At 53.3% G+C, this 11,328-nt stretch overlaps 3 protein-coding genes across 3 annotated transcripts; 1 reads left to right on the top strand and 2 right to left on the bottom strand.

Moving 5' to 3' along the window:
- Positions 1-1,254: 1,254 nt before the first annotated feature.
- Positions 1,255-3,614, top strand: B0T23DRAFT_403874 (protein phosphatase PP2A regulatory subunit A; the record flags this gene model as incomplete). The annotated part of the gene is made up of 7 exons (XM_062838821.1): positions 1,255-1,320; positions 1,411-1,516; positions 1,627-1,778; positions 1,847-2,338; positions 2,407-2,666; positions 2,724-3,162; positions 3,222-3,614. The coding sequence occupies 7 exons, from the start codon at positions 1,255-1,257 to the stop codon at positions 3,612-3,614; spliced, it is 1,908 nt and encodes a 635-aa protein (XP_062694522.1).
- A 488-nt stretch (positions 3,615-4,102) lies between these two features.
- B0T23DRAFT_378156 (methyltransferase domain-containing protein) lies at positions 4,103-5,668 on the bottom strand. The gene is made up of 2 exons (XM_062837076.1): positions 5,286-5,668; positions 4,103-5,173 (listed from the first exon to the last, which is right to left on the bottom strand). The coding sequence occupies exons 1-2, from the start codon at positions 5,375-5,377 to the stop codon at positions 4,318-4,320; spliced, it is 948 nt and encodes a 315-aa protein (XP_062694521.1). The 5' UTR covers positions 5,378-5,668; the 3' UTR covers positions 4,103-4,317.
- Positions 5,669-6,129: 461 nt separating this feature from the next.
- B0T23DRAFT_314966 (uncharacterized protein) lies at positions 6,130-9,055 on the bottom strand (the record flags this gene model as incomplete). The annotated part of the gene is made up of 2 exons (XM_062834833.1): positions 6,130-7,229; positions 7,282-9,055. The coding sequence occupies 2 exons, from the start codon at positions 9,053-9,055 to the stop codon at positions 6,130-6,132; spliced, it is 2,874 nt and encodes a 957-aa protein (XP_062694520.1).
- Between the last annotated feature and the right edge of the window lie 2,273 nt (positions 9,056-11,328).

Below are 11,328 nucleotides of genomic sequence, written 5' to 3'. Positions count from 1 at the left end.
GAGCTCGTTGAAACAGCATGCTCCCTGATGAAGCAAGGTTAGCGATGCTTTAGTTGCAGTAATGCCTGACTTTATCAGACAGCAAAATATGAACAGCATACATTCCCAAACCGGTATTCACATGTGATAATGTTGTAGTGAGTCAGAATTGGAATACGTGATGTTGTAACAACTCACCTTAGGCTGTAACAAGGCAGTTAGTCGGTGTTAAACATTCTCCCCTTCTTGCATCTTGATTGCTGTTGCCATTCTTCCGGAGCTGTACCACGTCCTTTTTATCTCAGTCTCCCAACCCTACCTCATGACGAAGGGTGACTTGAACAGAAAGAGCAGCTTACGTCGCGAATTGGAAGCGGAAGAAGTTGTTCATTGATAGAGGTACCTACCTAACTCTCGTGGTGCAGCAGGCAAGTAAGTGGTGCCCGGTGCGCCTTGAGGGACCACCCCTACGACGGGAACGGGCGGCTACGTCCCAAGCTGAAATGGCGAGTGGCCAGTGCTCCTTCTCACCCTTGTCCGCCCGGCCCCCGTCATGAACTGGACCCCAGCTTTGCGCGTCAGGTCAATTTGTGTCGAAGACCGGGTCCAGCTGTGTCCCGCCGTTGGTTAGGTGACCTTAAGTGCTGCCCTGCTGCCCTGGCTGCTGTTGCTGCTGTTGCTGCTCCTCCTTGTTGCGGCCCTGCGGGGACCACCAAGCTCGCTCCGATCTCCACCTCTAGGTGTACCTAGTGTAGGTGAGTCCTCCCCCCGAAGGAACAGGAACCACCGTCAACCCTCCATCAAGCAACCCTTACCTATTATTATCAAGCAAAACCGTCCAGTATCATTCTTTGCCTGCTTGCTGCCCGCCGTGTCGTGGCGCCGTGTGCGAAACTACCTTACTGCTGAGAGATCGCATCCAATTCCGATTTCGACCCGACGAAGCGTCACTCTTGCTTTTTCTTTTTCAACCAAGCAACCAAAATCAACCTAAACACAACAAACCTACCTAGCTGCCCGCCCAAGCAACGCAGTTACCAAGTTGCGCACACACACGCATCCACTTTCCTCTCTCTACTACAATCACAGTCACTGGTACCGCCGCCGCACAGCGTCGCCCGACCGGCTACCAGTCCAGTCCACACCCCCCCGTCTATTGCATCACGCCCGCAAGCGAACATCCGTACCAAGTCAACCAGTTTGTCCAAATCCGCCTCGCTCGCCGACTGTATACTCCCCCGCGATCTTCCGCGTCCACTTCACAAATCGCCCACAATGGCCGACGCGACGAACGCGAACGACGAGCTCTTCCCCATCGCCGTGCTAATCGACGAATTGAAGGTATGATGGCGGTGACCCGGACGGCCAGAACCCCTGACTATCCCTTCTTGTCTAGTTGATGGGCTGTAAATCCTGATTGACTTTGGGCAGCACGACGAGGTCGTCCTCCGATTAAACGCCATCCACCGTCTCTCGACTATCGCCCTTGCTTTGGGTCCCGAGCGCACTCGCGAGGAGCTGATTCCCTTTCTCGATGGTTAGCCAACCCTTCGACCCAGCTTCAGCCTAGCAAAGCCACCTGCGCCGGCCTCCGGCTACACAGCCGCTGGGACTCTTGGATACGGCTGCTGACACTTCTGAATGTAGAATCGGTTGAAGATGAAGATGAGGTCCTCGTTGCCCTGAGTGAAGAGCTTGGTAACTTTGTCGAGTACGTGGGGGGCCCCGCATGGGGACATGTCCTTCTTTCCCCCCTTGAGAACCTCGCTGCTATCGAGGAGCCCGTGGTGCGAGACAAGGTACGGATACGTGACCATCTCCTGGCTTCTTGTCATGCGATCCGCATGTGTACTGACAAACGTTTTAGGCTGTCGAATCATTGAACAAGATCTGCACTCAACTCTCTTCGCAGCAAGTTGAAGAATACTTTATCCCTCTTACGATTCGCCTCTCCAAGGCCGACTGGTTTACGTCCAAGGTTTCCGCATGCGGCCTGTATACAACCCCTTACTCGAAAGTTTCGCCGCCTATTCAAGAACAACTGCGCCAGCAGTTTGGACAGCTCGTCCACGATGAGACCCCCATGGTGCGCCGTCAGGCCGCCACCAACATGGCCAAGTTCGTGAAGGAGATGCCGGCTCCCATCGTTATCGAGGAAATGATACCCATGTTCCAACACCTCGCCCAGGACGACCAGGATAGTGTCAGACTCCTTACAGTCGAGATTCTGATCTCCATTGCGGAGGTTGTGCCCAAAGAGCAGCAGGCCAGCCACACCGTCCTCCTCACATCGCTACGCAGCTTGATAGAGGACAAGAGTTGGAGGGTCCGCTATATGATCGCCGACAGATTTGAGAAGGTTCGTGGTCGCGCTAAGCGCTTGGCCTCCCCTCATATCGCTTCTTGGATGACTAACAGCACATACAGATTGCGAAGGCGGTTGATGATGAGGTTGTGTCCAGAGATCTTGTTCCTGCATTCGTAAAACTCCTGAAAGATAACGAGGCTGAGGTGCGGACTGCCATCGCCGGCCAGATCCCTGGCTTCTGTGCTTTGGTTGACCGCAACGTTCTCCTTAATGACATCATGGGAAGTGTTGAGGATCTCGTCTCGGATAGCTCCCAGCATGTCAGAGCTGCCCTTGGCACACAAATCAGCGGCCTCGCTCCTATCTTGGGCAAGCAAGAGTACGTTCCCGCAGTCAGATACGGTTTCTTTGACGCGTATGCTAATTATTGTACAAGGACTATTGATCATCTTCTGCCCATGTTCCTTCAGATGCTCAAGGACGAGTTCCCAGAGGTTCGCCTTCACATCATCAGCAAACTGGAGCTTGTGAACCAAGTTATCGGCATCGACCTCCTTTCTCAGTCTCTCCTCCCGGCCATTGTACAGCTAGCCGAAGATAAGCAGTGGCGTGTACGCTTGGCTATTATCGACTACATCCCGCTTCTTGCCAGCCAGCTGGGCGTCAAGTTTTTCGACGAGAAGCTCAGCCAGCTTTGCATGGGCTGGCTCGGAGATACTGTTTTCTCCATTCGTGAGGCCGCTACTCAAAACCTAAGGAAGCTGACCGAGGTGTTTGGGGTTGAGTGGGCAAGCGAGGCTATTATCCCCAAGGTTATGGCTATGGGTGCCCACCCCAACTACCTTTACCGGATGACCACTTGCTTTGCTATCACGGTAAGAGACTCAATGGCATACGAAACTCAGTGAAGTTCCTGTCTGACTAATGTTTACAGACCCTGGCTACCGTTGTCAGTCTGGATGTGATTGCCAAGTCCATCCTTCCGATGTTGGAAAAGCTCACAGCCGATTCAATCCCCAATATTCGCTTTAACGTCGCAAAGACATATGGCATCATTATCGGTGTTCTGCGTCGTCTGCCCGACGAGGGCACCATCTATACGCTAGAAAAGGAGGGCAAGCCTGCCACCCCGTCGCCCAAGGGCCAGGAGCTCATCCAGCAGCGCATCATGCCGTGCTTGGAGAAGTTGCAAAAGGATGATGATGTGGATGTGCGGTACTTTGCGACGACTGCTGCGGCTCAAGCAACTGGTCCTCTTATGGGAGCTGCCACCGAGGCAGGAAATCCTGTTCCTAGCGGTGGGGAGCCCATGAACACATCTCCATAGACAACGGATTTTGAGACGGAAGAACATAGGAAAGCAGAGAGTCCCACCTAATGAAGAAAGTTTTTGTTACCACCAATGAGCCGACAAAGCAGCGTTAGGACTATGATAAACAAGTGGCCAGTTTTTCTTCCTTAGACTTGTCGTAGTCACTCGGGCATTGTACCATCACCGCTGTTCGTACATTACAGATTCAAGAACATAGTTTTGCACTTTTCTTGTTGACATCTTCACTTTTTCTGTGGTAAAGTTATTGTACGCTACAGGATCGTGGAGGTTCTATTGCTTTCTGTTCGTTAGAAGATACTTGAATAGTTGGGCATGGTCGGCTGGCTATGTGCCCATCAGAGAATAGAGTGGAAGGGAATATGTGGGCTCCAGCAACTACGACTCGATATACCTATGGGAGCAGGCATGCCAATACGAAAAGTATTGGTACAAGGGATGATAACAATCAGCGATCACAGATAAAGTGAGCACACAGACGGACATCACGTAACAATCCGTAATTCGTGGACGTCGTAGAAACCCCGATGCGAAGTCATTTGTAGTCTTTCCAAATATGTGCATCAAGACGTGGTACTCCATCAACCAGACATCCTTCCCGCACATGGTTTTTTAGCATTTCACAAATCGCCTCTTGAACCCATTACATATTATCCTCTCCTGTTTTCTCCGCAACTTGGCCACCATACCTCTCAACCCCTTAAATATCCCTTTTCTGAAAACAAAGCGTGCTAATCGTCTGCCCCTTGACACCCCCAAAGCTAAAACTAGGGTACTCAATCCTACCTACCTGCCTCAGGCCCAACTTTTTCTTCTCCGTACCGTCATAAACCTCGGCAAAGTCCGTCTCAAACCACCCCTTCAGCTCCTCCTCGGTCCAGTTGCAGCTGGTCACTAGGAAAAACCCACCGGGGCGCAACAGCTGAAGTACGCGCGCGCCGTAGTTCTCGCAGATTCGCCGGCCTCGAGCGTCTCGCGAGTCGGAGAGCGAGACGGCATCGAAGGTACCTTTGTCTAGGACTAGGTCCCAGCCGGCGTTTTTGTCTCCTTCTAGGGGTTGTTGGGAAGATGGGGGGCGGGCTTGGACGGTGGAAAAGTCGCCGTTGAGGACGTCCCAGACTTTGAACTCGATTCCCACGTCCGCCTCTTCTTCTTCTTCTTCTTCTTCATCTTGTTCTTGTCGTGTGTCCTCCTCTTTTGCTGCTGACTGTTCTTCCCCTTCTCCCTCCTCAACCTCAGGCACATCCTCTCCCAAAACCCTCGTCCTCAGCACCCTCCGTGCCAACTCCACGCTCTGCTCCGAGTAATCCACACCGCACAACCTTCCCTCCCAACCGTCATCGTGCAGCGCGAACAGCAGGCTGCCATTACCACACCCCAAGTCCATAATCGCCGCATCGTCTCGCGAAAAGATACCGGAGAAGAGCTCATGTTCTTGCTCGTCGAGGAACTGCACAATCTTGTTCTCGGCGTCCGAGTCGTCGAACCAGACCGTTCCTTCGTCGGAGGGGTTGGAGGCGTGGTTGGAGATTTCGCGTGTGTAGAGGGCGTCCCAGCTGGAGAGGGGAGGAAGGGAGAGGTTAGTTAGGACAGGGGATTGGAGGTTGAACGGGGGTTTGGTGCTGGTAATGAAAGGGTTCGTTGGTGAAGGGAAGGGGAGGAACTCACTACTCCTTCGTGCCCAACTTGGAGGGTTCCAGGTGAGCGGGCTTCTCACCACCCGCCGTCGTGGTGACGGGCGTCGTGTTATCGGCGGACATTGTTGGTGGCTTCGAATTTCGTAATCGAAGGAGCCAATTGAAGATATCTAAGATTTCGCGCGACAAAAGCTTGGACTCGTTCCACTCGTGGTATTCCTCTTCTTGTGAAATTTAAGTTGCTCGTTCCAAATCTTTCTTCCAGCACTGCCTCCTCGCGATGCGGCAGAAAGCGCGGAAAGTTGCGATTTGGGGGATGGAGGGGTAACCCCACCTTAAACGGAAGGCGGTGAAGGCTGTATAAGTTATGCATCGATAAAGTGTTAGGTACTATGTACTTCGACGTGAATCCCTCAGACACACACAAGTATAACAGGTACTGTAGATCGGGATGTCCCATCCCAGAGAGCTTAGAAGAGAATTAGAAGAGAAATACGGCGGTTCATTGCCCTTGCAGAAATGCGAACCCCCCAGCAACCCCATGTTATATTAGACAAATCCCCAAAATGTGAAGTCTAGCATCATAAGCAGGTCACATAAATCCATTCCCGATTTTCATTTGCATCTGCATGCCATTGCCCGCAACGGGGCTATGACTGCCCTTTCAAACCGAGTTCACTCATCCGTCTGCTCAAGTCATCCCTGTTCCATTTTCACAGCTTGAGAAACATTCAGGAGAACGGGTTCTCAACAAGTTGTCTCTCTCTGCGTGCACACATAGTGCCCTAGATGCGTCCCTACTTATGGCCAATTACGAGTAGATAGAATATTTAAAGGAATGAGAAAAGCGCGGAAATCATCGACCCGTCAAGGCCTCAAATAGTCCAGACTGGCGCTTTAATCAGAACATGGCGACCCCTAACTTCCACACCAAATGACCCGGCAAAGCGAACCCTTCCAGCATCCTTGGATTGTGAAGCCACCCCAGATTGTGCTGTCGACAGCGTCGAATTGTCAGCAATACTTCCCTTCCGGCTACCGGGTGGACCGCTGGCGCTGCTCCCGCCTATGGTGTGATGAATGGTGTTTAACATACCGGATCTGGCCTTGTCGCCGCGGCGCTCCTTGGAGGACTCCTTGGCTCCGTCACCTGCGGTCCCTTCCTCGCTGGCATCGGACGGGCGCGACTCCAGGGGTGGTAATGGCGTCTTTTCGACTTCCATGAGGTTGGTCTGAACTGGCTGCTCTGGCAACGGATAGATGATGGCAACATCGCGGCTCTCAAGGGGCAGGTTGCTGGCAATCCCTACCGCCAACTCCACAATCATGCCTACACTTCCGTCGACTCCAACGGGCGCAGGTTCCGTAAGGTGCTGGAAAAGGTGAGCGGTCAGATTGCTAGTGGCGCGCCGGGTGAAATTAGTCTTATGATCGTCAGCCTCGGCGCTCCTAAGAACGTCCTGAAGTCCTTCCAGTGTGGTCATTCTCCAGCTGACAACCTTGCTGGTCAGCGCATCGTATTCTTCCTGGCTGTTCAACGTGTAACTAAAGTGTCTGATGTTCTGCTCAATCGTCCTAAGCTGTTTGCTTAGCTCAGCTTCCAGGCCAGGGTGAAAGCAGCGATTGAAGATCTCATCTACCACCCAACGACTTATGACTGCGCGACCGACGGCGGTCATTTCTTGTTTGCCCGTCTTCAGCGCATTGGCGGTCACGTATGAGTCCAACCACTTTGGTAATGTTTTCCATTCCTTCCTGATATTGAAGGCAAGGTTTGTGATGGCACCCTGCAAGCGATTAAACCGCGTCGTGTACTCGCTGTCGTCCAACGATGTTCGGCTTTGCGATATGCGCTGGTTGGCGATTGCATTTTGGAGCTGCTCAACTTGGTTGCCCAGCTGTTCGATTTCTTTCTTGCCGTCAAAGTACAGTCTCTTGACGTTCTTGTACTTCGTCACTGCGTCATAGAAATCGCCTGGTTAGTTTGCAATTCACGGGGCTGAACGGGGACCGGGGGTTCTACACACGCAGCTCTTTCAATGTCTTCTCTTGGTCCTCCGCAGCACGTTCGGACGCCGGCTGGGGGCTGTTACGCCCTTGGACTTCTCCCGATCCATCGAAGCCTTGTCTGTCTCCCTGGCGATGGCTGCTGGAGCTTTGACCGCCTGCGTTGGAAGATTGAGACAAGTTGTTCATGCTGGGCTGTTGACTTTGGCGATAGCTTGGCGGGGGGCCAGGGGGTGGTTGTACCTCGCGAATCCCGGTCGCCTTATCGGTGGTATCCTGGGACCGGCGTCCGCCGGGTTGTGGGGCCATGACTTGCTGTTGCGGGGTCTTGCCTTGGGATTGGGCTGCAGCCCGCGCGGGGAGTGGATTCTGACGCAGGGGAATATCCTGGGATTGGGGCGTGTAACTGCTCTCGTCGGAAGCCTGTAGAGACGATTGAACGTTTGTCGCTGAGCGCTGGTCCGAATCGATGGTTGGCGATTCGCGCGAAAGCTGCGATACCGTCTCAGGATTCTGATGCTGGGGATTGCCAAGGTGGCCCGAGATTGCAGAATGTGTGCTCGCCTGGTATTGCACTTGCGACGAGGTCTGGTATGGGTCCTGGGGGGTCACCTGCTGGTGCTGTTGCTGGTGCTGTTGTTGCAGTGCGGCCTCGAACTCAGCCTGATTGAATTGTTGTTGCTGGAGATCTGGAGGGATCTTAACCTGCAGTTGCGAATGGGCTTGCTGTTGATGGTACCCGCTTTCCCCCACTGAATAAGGCGAGACGTCTTTCTCAGGAGGGACCGGTCGAATAGTGGGGTTGTATTGGTCTTGCGGGTTCTGGAGATGCAAGTCTCTTTCTTGTCCCGCAACAAGATACGAGTCTCGATACACTGCCGTTTGGAGAGGCGAAGGCTGCGATGAAGGATATTGGGCTTGCCAGTCGGGAGGATGGCCAAGCGAAACCTGAGATACACCTGTGCGGATGGCGGGAGGAGGAGGCGGCTGGCTTATACGCCTTGACGATCTGCGAACAATACCTGAAGGATCGCTCCACGAACTTTGTCCAGATTGAGAATCTTGGTTACGATGCGAGGACGAGCCACTCAATATGTTTTTGATCAGTCTGCGCGTGGACTGCTTTGTCTTGGGCGGGGGTGGGGGCGGCTGCTGGTTTGCAACAAACGCTTGGCCTTGTCCCTGGCCGGAGAATGGGGAATTATGGATGGAAGCTGTGTCTGGTAGATTATCAACTGAGTTTGATCCAAGACTTGACTGCGGCTGCTGTTGAATTTGAAGATGGTGGTGCTGTTGAGGCGTGGCCGGAGAGGGTTGCTGTTGTTGTTGCTGCTGCTGCTGCTGCTGCTGCTGCTGCTGTTGGGCCTGGGTTGGTGAAATTTGGGGGAAGTGATGGGAGTGCGACCGGGCCACTTGATCTGCGAAGTCGTGGTCTCTCTGGCGAGACTCAACGACACCAGTTACCGTGTTAGAATGTTGCAATTGTGGAACAGGATCAGAGGGATGAGAGGGGCCGCTGGCGGGATTGTTGTAAATATTCACCAAGCGCGACGGCTGCGACTGTGAGGCCTGTACGAGGTTCAGTCTTCCGGCGCCGTTATCAATCTGAAAAGATTCGTTGGAGCCAGAGCTGAAGGCCGAGTTTGGCAAGGCTGAAGAGGGGTTTGCAGCGCCCGGGCCCAGGCTCGCGGCTGATTGAACGGAGGATGTTGCCTGCGAAGGGTCTTCAGCAATCGATGACCCCAACAGGTTGTGTTGAGATCGGTTGTGCTTAGAAGACCGATAGAACGGCATTATCGGGGGAGTCGAGATGAAAGGAAAAAAAGAGAGGGCGGTGTTGTGCTGGCGACGATCAAAGAGCCGGACCCCGTTACCTGAACAGAAAACGTGGGCTGCCGGATGCGCGGGGGGTGGTGGTGGCGGTGGTGGTGATGGTGTGTGGTGACAGAGGCAGTGTCTTCCTCCTCTCTGCTGTTGCGCTGCTGGGTTCCAGTAATAGATCTGATAGCAGCAGATAACCCCAGACGGGTGCTGACAGGCCTTGGATTTAAGCGGGCAAGCTGAGATGGATGGAACCAGGCTTAGTCTGAAAGAAGCACCGTTGACGACAAACTGAACTGGTCGTGTTATTCCCAGAGCGCTTTCACTTGTACTGGGTCGTCAGATAGCCTGAATTGTTTGAGAGATCCCCTCCGGGTGGGCGTGAGGGACAGTGCTGGCCTCACAGGGACGCAGATGCACTGCGTACGTACGGGTAGGGGGATGATAGAAGCCCACGGCACAAAAGACGCATGTAAAACCACAAGCGTCATCCGATTCCACGCATACAGGTGACAGCAGCAGAAGCAGTACGGCAACCAACCGCAGCGAACACTCTACCATACTCTTGTTGGAACGAAACGGGAATGGGGAGTGGCGTCCTCCGCGAGGTAACGTCAAGATCGCCGTGTCCGGGTCTCCAACGCCCTACGAGGACGGAGCAGGGTATGCGAAAAGGTAGGTAGTAGGAGTAGTGGTGATGGAACGTGAGGAGACAGTGAGAAGCCCTGGCGCCTTGACATTCAAATGTTGGCTTGCACAAGATCACAATGGGACACTGTGACGGGGTCTCAGTCTCTCAGAGGGGTTCTCGGTGTGCGCACAGCTAGCTGTTTGGAGCTCACCAAAAGCTCCGAGTTTGATGTCAGAGCTTGGAGCGGGCAGCTGTGGAGCAAGGGACGGGGCACAAAAGGGAATGAGACGAAAAGGGTTCAAGGTTCATCGGTTCCAGGCACCTAAAATTCCAAGGATCCGCAACACGGCAGGCCGTTGGTGCTGAATGGCCTCCACCCCCCGCAAGGTGCAGCTGGGCGGATCCAATGGATCGGACGAAAGCAGGGGACGGGGGGCCATCAAAATGCCACTTTCTGCCACCCTGGGCCATCCTAGGGTCTCCTCGCGGGGCTGTGTTCCGCATGCTGAAGCCCTCTTTTCGACTCCTTCGGTATTATCAAGCGGTTGGATGTGGGTAACATCACATTAGCAGGCCAAGGTTATCAAGGCGCCATGACAGCTCAGCTTACTGATCGAAGGCTGGGCAGAACAATGTCGGAAGAGCCGACTGATATCGATGCCGCGAGTATGGGCATTGGATGCAGGACGGAGATTACCATTGGACTTTGTGTTGGAAACAAAGGCGGAGACGGGAACGGACCTTGAGCCTAAATCTATTTGAGATTCCAAAGACGTGAAGAGCGTACATAGATCCATAGATAGGCTAGGCCGTTCAAGCCGCACAGCCTTAGCTTTGTCTGAACTAACCTCCATACCCCAGAGCCTTCTCAATACATCCACCACTGCGGTGTTCATATCGTACTTCGATTGCCTTGACAAGGACCTGACTTTTCTCACGGCAACCGAGCCGGCTGTGTTGGATAAGACCAAAGTTACAAAACATGGTCAATGGACGGTGAAATACATAGTGCGCCATGAAACACATATCAGGATAGAGTAACATCAAGGTGGGAGCGGCGGATGAATGCGGCCATGTCTTAGGGACTACCCCCCAATAGAGAAACTTCATTGTTCTCAGAATATCCAAATGAATCCATTGATGGGAGCAGCACCATGGTGATCTGCAACCTAACGACGTGCCCTCCATTGAAAGCTGTGAACTTTGCTTTACATGAGTACGAGGATTACCATTAAAGAAGCCGAGTTTTAAGATGTTGGAGCTTGGCAACTGATCTGCGATGTACAGAAATGGTGATGTGGTCCCAAGATGAGCTTTTGACGGATTGAATGCACACATCAGGTCCTTGCCTGGTCAAGCCCAACGGGGCCGATGGGTGTCAATTGGAAGTACACCACAAATGTAGGTAGTGTCCCAACCATGACTCCCGGTCCTTCGGGGCCGATGATATTTTTAGCAACCACTAGCGGGCACCTTGACGCTCGCTCGGTGACACCCGGGTCGTTGCACTGCCCTCTCGGTGGCCAAAGCCTCCAAAACTGAAAAGAGCTGTACTATGCAATAAAACTCTTGCAGCTCACAAAGTCGCAAGTAAACCCTGTCCATCTCACCTGCT

The sequence above is a fragment of the Neurospora hispaniola genome (genome assembly GCF_033458365.1).
Source record: "Neurospora hispaniola strain FGSC 10403 chromosome Unknown B0T23scaffold_3, whole genome shotgun sequence".
Classification (NCBI taxonomy): domain Eukaryota; kingdom Fungi; phylum Ascomycota; class Sordariomycetes; order Sordariales; family Sordariaceae; genus Neurospora; species Neurospora hispaniola.
This window is presented reverse-complemented; position numbering and strand designations above follow the sequence as displayed.